At 37.5% G+C, this 12500-nt stretch overlaps 1 protein-coding gene across 5 annotated transcripts in view; it reads right to left on the reverse strand.

The window, feature by feature from the left end:
- LOC136846708 (lachesin-like) overlaps positions 1–12500 on the reverse strand; it is a 245719-nt gene that overhangs the window by 14743 nt on the left and 218476 nt on the right. For all 5 annotated transcript variants that reach the window (XM_067117810.1, XM_067117814.1, XM_067117813.1 and 2 more), the window contains 2 exons: positions 10810–10916; positions 7411–7596 (listed from right to left, as the gene is read on the reverse strand). In XM_067117810.1, the coding sequence (XP_066973911.1) occupies positions 7411–7596; positions 10810–10916 (293 nt within the window). The remainder of the gene's footprint in view (positions 1–7410; positions 7597–10809; positions 10917–12500) is intronic.

Here is a 12500-nt window from a genome sequence, read left to right on the forward strand (position 1 = left end):
GGGGCTGCAGGTAGGGGCCGAAGGGACGCTGCCGAGAACCTTACGTAATGCCTACAGTGCACCGCATGAGGTGCACTGACGGTACTACCTCCCTACGGGGCTCTTTTGTTATGAGGTAAATGAGGCAGGGTACATGAGGTATGCTGCGAAGTACTTTCTGTTCCCAAAATGTATCACAAAAATAAAATCGCCAATACTTTATTTTCAAATCAATTCTGGCCTCATCTCTTCGCAGCCTTTCGGGATCTCGGTGTGAAAGAGTCTTCATCAGCTTTAAGACTCATGCGTTAATAGGCTCTTGTAATCTTCAGCCGTGCTCAGTTCGATCATAAAATGTTAGATTTGATCCTGGATGAAAATTTAATGAATTGATGAAAATTTAATAAATTCGCAAAGGGGGAAAAAATGAGGCTTTTTGTGCTACAAGAAATGATGTCGTTGCAGATCTATTGCGTTTAATCGTATGCATAACAGCGTGGATATTTATGAGAGAGAGAGAGAGAGAGAGAGAGAGAGAGAGAGAGAGAGAGAGAGAGAGAGAGAGAGAGAGAGAGAGAGAGAGAGAATGGCTATACACCACAATGTAACAGTTTTTAAGAGGACGCTGAAGTCACAAAACAGGTGTTCCAGATTTTAGGAAAGTTCATGACTAGAATAGAAAGTTTAAAATTACCCTACAAAATCTTACAGTTACAAACAGAGAAAGACGATTCAGCCGCACACACTGAACCAAGCTAAACACTACCATTTTAGCGACAAGAGTCTAAGTAAAGATTATCTTGGTAGCAGGGGAGAACAGAACAACATACTGTTAAGGAAAAGGGAGACTGCAAGAACTATCGTGACATCAGAGGGGAAATTGACATCTATATTTACTGTCGCATACCTGGTGTGAATTCACAACACAGAAACGGAACTACATCATCCTAAAGAACCACTCCTGAGTTCAAAAATATTAGGCCCATGGGGCCTCACTGCTCACCTCAGCCACCATGTTGCACTGGCAATGTATTGCAATTTTTCCGATATGGCATCAGGGTAAAACTTTGTCCTCCAATTGTGGGACCACTAACACCTCTTGGGTCATAGTTTGAACAAACTTGAATCTTTACTGCATGAGGCTGATTGTATATCATTCTGGCACACTTTAGCTCTATTATTCTAGAGGAGAATTTTAAGGACTTTTTCTACGTTTTAGAGATGTTATTTAAGTAGCCCCTCCCTATTTTTATGGGTATTTAAGTAGCCCTTCCCTATTTCTATGAGTATTTAGGTAGCCCCTCCCTATTTTTATGGGTGTTTAAGTTGCCCCTCCCTATTTTTATGATACCTTAATCCTACACTTCAAGGAGTACGTGGCACCAAATTTGAACAACTTTAAACACCCTTTACACATGATGATTCGTGTCAATTTTGGTTCAAACTGACTCACTGGTTCTAAAGAAGTAGAAAACGTGAAAAGTTTATGCCAGACCAGAAAACGACAGAACGGCAACAAAATAATAATAATAATAATAATAATTAAAAATAAATAAATAAATAACATGAACTTTAAGGTCAGGTGAGCTACAAAGTAATTTCCTGTAAAAATATTGCTGAAGCTGTGTAAACAGCCAGACGATAAAGTATCGCGAAGCAGAAGAAGAAAGGCGTCGGAAGCCGAGAGGCAATTTCCAATGAGATCAGGTCAAGTGCCAAAAGAAAAGACCCGAAAAGAAATGTGACGTTGCTCGATCATCATCGAGTCTTTGCCAAATGAATTTCAAATGAAAGGAAACGAAAGCGACCATCGGCTTAACTATACGTGAAATTCGTTCTTTGATGAGATCAAGAGCTGTTGACTGCATGAAGCCCACGGGCAACGAAAAAACCATCTGGAAATTTCTGAGAGCGAAGGAGTAAAAAGATCATTTAGAAAATGACTTAGGATGAAAAATTAGACTTACTTCAGGATTGAAAGACTGGTAAATTAGAAAAATGATGAATTAAAGAAATAAATTAAAAATGACTCTAGGACGTTGAAAGAATGATAAATCAGAAAATGACTCCAAGACATTGCAAGAATGATAAATTAAAAAATGACTTAAGGACACTGAAAGAATGATAAATTAGAAAATGACTCAAGGACACTGAAAGAATGATAAATTAGAAAATGACTCCAGGACACTGCAAGAATGATAAATTAAAAAATGACTCTAGACATTGCAAGAATGATAAATTAGAAAATGACTCAAGGACACTGAAAGAATGATAAATCAGAAAATGACTCCATGACATTGAAAAAATGATAAATTAGAAAATGACTGATAAATTAGAAAATGACTCCAGGACATTGCAAGAATGACGGTCTAATGTTTCTTATAAATTATAATCAAAACCTTTTATTCTTTATATTTATACGAATATACACACCTACCCATATACATGCATGCGTACATACACAAACTTATTGTACACATACACATTTTGGATGTTTCAACTTTCACGAGGTTCTTGCAACTTGGAGACGAATGAGTTTCATTTTTGCGTATGTTGAAACAACGAGCTTTTTATGACTTATAAGTCGATATAATTTATCTAAATTATTCTCAAGAACTTTATTTTAAGCGTGTTAAAAACAATCACCATTCTATGACCTTGAAGGGGCCTACGTCAAACTGAGTCAGGTATTTTTAAGTTCGGTGTCTTCAACTTCGTTTTCTGTAACATCTTTCTTATGGGGATATATTTCGTCACAAGTACCGTCAGTGCACCTCATACGGTGCACTGTAGGCATTACTCAAGTTCTTTGCAGCGTCCCTTCGACCCTAGCTGCGACTCCCTTTCATTCCTTTTACTGTACCTCCATCCATATTATCTTTCTTCCATCTTGCTACCCACCCTCTCCTAACAATTACTGCATAGTGCAACTGCGAGGTTTTCCTCCTGCTCCATCTTTCAAACCTACCTACTCTCAGTTTCCTTTCCAACGCTGAATGACCTCATAGGTCCCAGGGCTTGGCCTTTGGCATAAACTTTATATTCCCATTCCTATATTTTGTCACAATTAAGTCCATAAATTTAATTCTCATTTTGCGAAACAATTAATGAAGATATATAGACTTCCTTAGTTTTAGGGTGCAAGAAGCAAGTACAGTTTTAAGTCTTTCCTTGTAGCAGAGATAGCCATTTTCAAAATGGCATTCACTTTCGACAACGCAGTTCTTTTTGTTAATTCACGCTTCGTATGATCATTTTAATTCTGAAAAAGGCGAAATGTCACGGCTTAATTTCTACTGAAAGGTTTTGGGTTCAAAACTAAACAAAACATTATAATTGTTATTGGTTTCACTTGCAACTCTAAATACGAAAAATACTTTAAGTATCTCCTTATTATTTTCTTTTATATCTAATGTTGAATACTATAATATTTCTTATATACCTCGTTTACATTATTGTATCATATTGGAAATATACATGTACGTATGACTGGGTTTCAAAAATCCCTTGCTAATTTGGACGAGAGAGAGAGAGAGAGAGAGAGAGAGAGAGAGAGAGAGAGAGAGAGAGAGAGAATCCATATCTCCCGTCAAGATTAATCAGTATTCTTGGATCGAGTCGTAGCGTTTGACCAAAAGTCCCCTAAACTCCGAATGGCAGCAACATCTTCCATCCTTAGTTCTTTCATAATTTCTTTACTTGTCTGGGATGTTTTGAGGGGAAATAGGGAGCTGCCGTAGTGTGGGGGGAAGGAGGGTGGACTAATAGGGAAAGGGGGAGCAGAAGGGAAGATGAAGAGGAAACTGAAAGAAGAAGAAGAAGAAGAAGTAGAAGAGATAGTCAGGGTTTGGTAGCACTGACGTGTTATCTATCCCTTCTGGAGTTGGTAACACTGGCAAATGATATTCCTACAGCCATATGCCAAACATTTAGCCGTTGTCGAACCACAACTTTATTTATCTGCTTGTGTTGAACATACTCTACATTGAAGTTCTAGGCGATGATTGTTTTTGCAAAACCACTGCTATGCTTGTTTGATGTATGTATATATACATAAATTATATATATATATAATTTATATACATACATACATATATATATATATATATATATATTATAATATAGCTTTGCCCATTGAATGTGTGACACCACAAGGACACAGCCATCTGGTTTCTAATCAAGTGAACGAAACTGCAAGAAAAACACAGTCTATCTGAACATAGCTCTTATGCCTGATATCTTATTCCAAATTCTATGCGATAAATACTTACATTTTAAAAAAATCTCACATATTTTTATTTATATTCTTAAAAACGCTGATATTGGACGTGGGCACCTAGACGTTATGATTTCATTCAATATTTTCACGTATGCATAATGAGCTAATGTTTGCATAATACGCTGTAAAACACTAAAGTTAAAACTATAATAAATGGAAGAATAATTTATATCTGCTGTTTTTCATATGAATATGAATTGTAACTAATCTTATAAGAAAGAAAACAGGGATTTCAATCTTAGCTAATCATTTCTAAGCATTGCAATTCCGTCTTTGAGCTGCCTCAACTTACGTAACTCTTAATTAAATGCCACAGCTTGTATCAAGGAGTGTTTATGGGCTATTTCGCATTTTGGTATAATTTGCGTGATGTTCTCGATTAACTTCCCGCACGATACCAGGAAGTCTTCACTTCGTCTGAAATGACAATAATGAAGGCTGTCGAGATTCGTTGGCTGAAGGGTGGCCAGCGGAGGAATTATGGTTCTCAAGACTCTATCGCTCTTTATTTTCCAGGTTCTTTCACGTCAAATCATTCCAGGTCTCGTGACTGTTAATTGCCTTGACCTGTAAGTCTTCTCGCACTAAGTATTGCTTAGCTGAAGATAGAAAAGAGCGCAGTACAATTCTTCGGGAAAATTGCGCAGAGATCAATATTTGGAGAAGGATTGGTTTTATGGGGTAAATTTATTAGCGTGAGGTGTTCTCTGTTTCAAATAATAATAATAATAATAATAATAATAATAATAATAATAATAATAATAATAATGAAATCTGACTCATTCCGTCGAAATGCGATAAATTATAAACGGTTTCCATGAATCACTATTACTATTCATAATAATAATAATAATAATAATAATAATAATAATAATAATAATAATGAAATTTGACTCATTACGTGGCAATGCGATAAATTATAAAAGGTTTCCATGAGTCACTGTTACTACTCATAATAATAATAATAATAATAATAATAATAATAATAATAATAATAATAATAATAATAATAAAGAAATTTGACTCACTCCGCAGAAATGCGACAAATTATAAAAAAGGTTTCCATGAATCATCATTGCTATTCATACCAAGAATAAGAGTAAACCTATTTAATAATAATAATAAAGACTATTTAATTATAATAATAAAAAAGAGAAGAGTAACCGATGATTGGGCTCCGTAAAAAAAATTTCCTTGAAAATGAATGTTGACAAAAATTTTCAGCCAAATCGCACTTAATGATGCGAGTCACTGTATTCATCACCAGTCGTAAGTTAATTAGCTCCCTAAAATTATTTCTAGTGCCAGAGAGACTTTTGAAATATCTTATACATTTTTTCACATCTACCCAAAATATCAATTTTATTCTACAACCATTTAAGAATTAAACTTAACAGCTTCCGTATGTTCCAGGGAAACAGATACACTAGGCGGTATTACAGAACAGATGTAGTTAAGTATTAAAAAATAAATACACACAAATATACCGTACACTCACATACAACTCAATGGGAAAGTTACCCCATTTCCTACAAGGATTAAATTACCCAGCGCAGACTTCCTTTATATTCAGGCTCCCGTAGCATTTGGCCGTGAGCTAAATCCAAAAACTAGAGTTTTATTGAAAAGAGAAATACACGTGTCCTTGACATTAAAGCTATGAGACACGCCCCCCCTCCCGTTTTCCTAATATGAGGCTGGAAACGAAGGCATCTGGAGGAGGGGGAAAAAATAAGCCCAATTTTTTTTTTGGTATATGGTACGGCCAAATTTTCGGGAATTATCGCCGATAAGAATCCTTATATGATATAAAAAAAAAAAAAAAAAACGGAAAACCAGTTGGGACGCATGGCTACTTTCGGCACCGAAAATCGCGCCAAAATAGAACCATCATCAGCGACGGGGGGCGGGAGGAGTTGGGTGGGGTGGGAGGAGGAGGGATAGGGGGTGGAGTTGGGTTGGGTGGGGTGGGAGGGGGGGGTGTGGGTGCGTTCACTGCGCTGCGATTCGGGTCACGTCTTGCGACGCCGCCAATACTCACACGCCAACAGACTTATCGCACCAGAAAATGCATCCAGAAACAATATCTCAAGCGCCACACTCACCCGAGGCCTTTCCCCGCCTCCTCTCCGCTGTTTTTCTCTTTTTTTCTCTCTCTCTCTCTCTCTCTCTCTTTCTTTTCTTTTTTTTTCTCTATTTTCCTTTCATGCCATCCCCCTTCTTCTTCTTCTTTCTCTCCGTTTCTATAAGCGGGAGTGTGATATTTGTCCTGGCATCTTTTGGGATGCTGGAGATTTGGCTGGATAAAAAGGACAGAAAAAAAAAAAGATAGTGGAAGGCCGGTGAAGAAGAAAAGTGTTTGAGGAAGCAGACGCACGTGGCTGCAAAGATCTTGATGAAGATTGCAAAGAAAAAAAAATAAACAAAAGGAAACGTTGATATCTGTGGCCGAGGACCCAAAAAGAGAAGACATATTATTCTGTAGTCAAACAGATTTCTAACCCGCTTTTTTGTTTAATAAAATATTAACACTGACACTGATTTCTTACAAATGCTGTCCCCCTCAGCTGTCCTGCCTAATGTCGGGTATTCAAGGATTGTGATTGTACATCCACACCCATACTGCCCCTAAAATGGAAGACTGCATGCAGTATCTGCAAAAATACAAAACTGAGAACAATGGTAGATACTGCAGTTTTCCCTTGCCGTACTACTGATTCTGCAGATACTGCAAATGGGATCCCCTAAATAAAGCACTGAAGAATCATTCTGAAACTGCAGTAACTTGTGTATTAGTGTCTCACGAGTCCAATAGGTGGCATATCTCAATGTCCAAAATTTTGCAGATACTGCACTTTTCCATTTTAGGGCAGCATACACACACACACACACACACACACACACACACACACACACACACACACACAAAACCGGTCAACCGAATTGTCATGACAATATTCCTTTAACCTGAGACCACGAATATTTTATCTTAACCGAAGAGACTTCACGCTCGTAAACGTTTCAAATATGAAATTTCAAAAGTATTGTTCCCTAACCTGAAGAGGCTTCTTTCTCAAATAATAATCCAGTCATAAAAAAAAAATTTAACAGAAATAATTACAACTCATGACTCCTTTTTTTTTTTTTCTTACCTGACTTTTCATGGGATCCGTGTTGATCTGGCACATGTATGGCCCCTTGTCGTCCTCCGTGACCTCTTTGATGACCAGGTGCCAAGTGGAGTGATCGTCGAAGTTCACGTGGACGCGAGGATTGTGGGTGATGACGTGTGTGTGGATCGCTTGGATGGCCTTCGTGTCCGCCTTCACCCACCCCACCTGCAATGGGTTTAGCAAGGGGAATGTTAAGGCAAGTTTTTCGACTTACAATGGGTTAGGAAAGGGAGCGTTAAGGCAAGTTTTTAAATCTGCAATGGGTTTAGAAAAGGGAATGTTAAGGCAAGTTTTCGACTTACAATGGATTTAGGAAAGGGAATGTTAAGGCAAGTTTTTTAAAATCTGCAATGGGTTTAGAAAAGTTAATGTTAAGGAAAGTTTTTCGACTTACAATGGGTTTAGGAAAGGGAATGTTGAGACAAGTTTTTCGGCCCCCAATGGGTTTAGAAAAGGGAATGTTAAGATAAGTTTTTCGACCTGCAATGAGTTTATAGAATGTTGAGACAAATTTTTCGACCTGCAGTGGGTTTATGGAATGACGAGACTAGTTTTTCGGCCTGTAATGGGTTTACGGAATGTTGAGACTATTTTTTCGACCTCCAATGGGTTTAGAAAAGGGAATGTTACGATAAGTTTTTCGACCTGCAATGGGGTTGAAGAAAAGAATGTCAGAGGCGTTTTTCGACCTACAATAGGTTTAAGAACGTTACAGAATGTTTGACAACTGGAAAGGAAGTGTACGAACATGCGGCAATTACTACTGGATGCGCTTGTATATTAAAGTCGATGTCTGGTAAATTATGAGTTGGATTATGTTCTTTGTTGAATAAAATTGTCAGGGGAAGTTATCGAGTAAGTCAGAAAATATTAATATGAAATGGTACGTCAGATATGTTATTAATACCAACGGCAATAGCTGCATAATAGCCTGTTCACTCCAGCGAAGACCAATGGAACAGAGAATCAAATGAAGCCAGGTAAATCCCAATAGCAACAGGTTCTGAAGGCTGTTGAAATAAGAAGACAGGGAAAGGCTGCTGAAATAAGGAGGCAGGGAAAGGCTGTTGGAAAAGGAGACGGGGAAAAGCTGTTGAAATAAGGAGACAGGAAAAGGCTGTTGGAAAGAGGAGACAGGAAAAGGCTGTTGGAAAGAGGAGACAGGAAAAGGCTGTTGAAATAAGGAGACAGCCAGGGAAAGGCTGTTGGAAAAAGGAGATAGGGAAAGGCTGTTGAAATAAGGAGACAGGGAAAGGCTGTTGAAATAATGAGACGGGGAATTACGAAAGGACGACAAAACCAAGGCTCGGCAGTAGAGGGAAAGAAGCAGTTACTGAGCCACGCAGCCTATATAGTATTAGTTACTGTACTTCCACAGAACAAATAACTGAAAATTACTATAAACGGTTACAAGCTAACAACTGGTGAGCACTGCTACGGAAAGGTATTCATGGTGTTGCTGGACAAACGCCGTACAAAGAACAAGGACGCCCAGTTAACCAGAGGACATTAGATGGACAAATAACTGTATAAGCAGAGGACCATCACTGGAAAGCGTCCAGGAGTTCTCTTCAGAAGTGTTAAAAACACTTTGGAAGATTGCTGAAAGTAGTGGGTACGACTTAACCCAGATTTATAATATTAAAGGAGATTATCCCGTTACGGAGGAAGGGTATAGGGTTGAGGGGAGGGGGGACGGGAAGGGTTAAAAGGGCTGGGAGGCCTCCTTGGAAAAAAGATTTCAAGAAAAGCCGATTACGGTTGAAAAAAAGATTAGCGAACGAAATAGATTTTTGGGACGCAGAGAGTGAACGGAATAAATGATGGGCTTTGAATAATGGATCCTCAATCTGACTTCTTTTTTTTTCTCTTTTTTTTTTGCTTTCTTTTCGTTGGTATATTGACGTTTTGACCTGAGGGCTTTTGAGGGCTAAAAGGGCGGTTTTAAGTTCTCCTATATCTCATAAATATAGGCGATCTGTCAATTGATATGTGCATTTCTCAGACTTTAGGTGTCCTTATAAAGATCATGATACGAGATAGGCTGCCAAGATATGATGAGGATCGTCTCTGCTTCTTTGGTGCAAATATACACTATTTTTCTGTGGGGGAAAAGAAGTGTGTGTGTGTGTGCGTGCGTGTAAGAGAGAGAGAGAGAGAGAGAGAGAGAGAGAGAGAGAGAGAGAGAGAGAGATATAAAAGTCAACCTGCGCCAATTAAAACAGTATTACCTAATTCTGAACTCTTTCCGTAACATACTATAATACAGACCGTTGGTTTCTAATTCTGATGACTGCCAAAGTGTCTCCCCCAAGAAACAAGAATTAATTATCTGTCAAAAGGAAGCTAACCAACACCATAATCTCTGATTCAAAGTCAACGGGTACTCGTTAGATATAAGTCAAGAGACCGGGCTGAAAAGTCGAACGCTTTTAATACTGAAACTAAGTACTTCCTGACAATGTTTACAGAGAGCCATTACACGCGGAAGATTATTACGTTTCTCCTTATTCAGATAAACTTATTATATAATTTTTTTACGATGTCTTTTCAATGAGGGAAGTTTTGGGAACGAGGACAAGGCGATATATTGAGGCATGCAAATAATTCTTGATAGCACGTAGTGATATTATAAATGTGTATACAACATGAACTGCTCCGTGAAGCTTAAAATAACGATTTGTATCTATCGTATTCTGTAATTAAATTCTCATCTGAAACGAATATTTGGTAAATTCACAACCATTATATCAGGTGTTTAAGGATAACATAAGACCCTTTTCTTGAGTGTACATCCCTCGATAAGGAAAGTAACCCTCGTAATTCTCAAGAATTTAAAGTGTACTTTTAACAATATCCTCAAGAGAAGTGTCTTGTTTTATCCTCATCTTTAAAAAACGCAATTGTTCCTCGTGGTCTTCAATTAATGTCTGTTAACCTTCAGGAACAATACTTACTAGCAAGAGATAAGGAGCATGTTATCTCGTAAACTGCATTAGGAGTAAAGAGAGAAAACCCTTTAGGAGTAAAGAGAAAAACACGAACAGAGATTCACAGAGACTTGAAGAGTAAAGAGAGAAAACACGAACAGAGCCTCACAGAGACTTGAAGAGCAAAGAGAAAAAGAAGAACAGAGCCTCACAGAGACTTGAAGAGCAAAGAGAAAAACACGAACAAAGCCTCACAGAGACTTGAAGAGTAAAGAGAAAACACGAACAGAGCCTCACAGAGACTTTAAGGTAAAGAGAGAACACACAAACAGAGACTCACAGAGACTTGAAGAGTAAAGAGAGAAAACACAAACAGAGCCTCACAGAGACTTCAAGAGTAAAGAGAGAAAACACGAACAGAGCCTCACAAAGATTCCCAGAGACTCACCCTATAGCCTCCAAGGTGTCTGACGAGGCAGGTGAACTTGGCATCCCTCCCCCTCGCGACTGTGACGTTGGTGACAGGACCGGAGAATTCGGGAGAGAAGCACACAGCTGAAAAAAAAAAAAACAAATTAGGATTTCGAGTGCATCTCTGAATAATCAGATCGTGGTAACACGTTAAATGCAGTTGGCTTTTTTGACCAACTAATCGATATGTAATGAGGAACAAATGGGGCAGAACCTGACCATGTGATGATAATCAGGGAGTATGAAGTTTTTCTCATTAACGGCTGATTGAAATATTCCTTTTTCTATTACGGATAATGGATTCCTCCCTACTCTCTCTCTCTCTCTCATCCACTATATATTAGCATGTATTTATGTATATATATACACATATATGTGCTATATACACATATATATCATATATAATATATATATGTGTATGCATATATATCTATATATATATATATATATATATATATATATATATATATATATATATATATATATATATATATATATATATATATATATATAATGTACAATGACAAAGTGGACAGGCAAGTAACCTAGGCCAAGGTTTTAGGGAATCGAGGTTCCAAAACGGCCCCGAGTTCGAAGCTACTGGCAAGAAATACAATAGCTCAAATGATCTAATTAATAATAATAATAATAATAATAATAATAATAATAATAATAATACATTTTATTTCAGCTCAAGGTCATATACATGGAATACACAAAGTTGAGAAAATACACACAATCTACAGTAGATACATGAGAGTTAGATACATGAGAGTTACAAAGCCTATCTGCCTAAATAAAATTATACAAAATTAATTTAAGGCAATAAGTCACTGTGGCAGGGGGGGGATAAGAGCTAGTCACTTCATAAATTATAAAAGAAAATAACAAGAACCGGTGTAACATTAATAAATAATTAAGTGAGGGTATATTACGGGGTACGCAAGAGTGTACTTTTGCATAAGAGGAATAAACAGAAATTTAAACCACAAACTTGGTCTGATATAGCATCGCATAATTATGTATATACTAAACGCCTTTTCATCTATTCCAACAAATATTTTGGGATGAGCTTGCAAGCCCCACGCCTTGCCCCACAGATGATCAAGGGGATCGCGTGTTCAAGGAGTCTGGTTTTTCCTCTCCAAGGACTGACCACGACCAACGTTGCACAATTAAACAATTTGATTGGACGTATAATCTGCGACCATACAAAAATGTACATACAACGGATAAACATCCATGGATGGGAATGATGCTGGATTTTCTAATTCATTATCAACGTTTCAGCAATTATAAGCGAGTTGAGTGATGAGCGCTGATTCCCATTTTCTATATCATTCTTCACTTGTCGAAATTCCCATCCGTTGTTTGCTGAAGCAATAAATAATCACTGGTGTGATTCTTATGTATTGTCTCATTTACATTGTGTATTAAAACAAATTTCGTTCTGCTCTTGTACGTGTAATCATTATTAAGATTCAAAATATCACAACGAATAGCTTTTTTTTTTTTCAATTGCATCACATCATAATTTTTTTCTCGTGCTAAATAAAAGTCATAAACAAAGAAATAACAGCATAATGGAATCCAGCGAGATTACACACATCCCTTTCTCCTTACAGACAGAAACATATGTCTCAAAGTCTCGTCCCCTCTCTCTCTCTC

This window comes from Macrobrachium rosenbergii, chromosome 15 (genome assembly GCF_040412425.1).
Source record: "Macrobrachium rosenbergii isolate ZJJX-2024 chromosome 15, ASM4041242v1, whole genome shotgun sequence".
NCBI classification, from domain to species: domain Eukaryota; kingdom Metazoa; phylum Arthropoda; class Malacostraca; order Decapoda; family Palaemonidae; genus Macrobrachium; species Macrobrachium rosenbergii.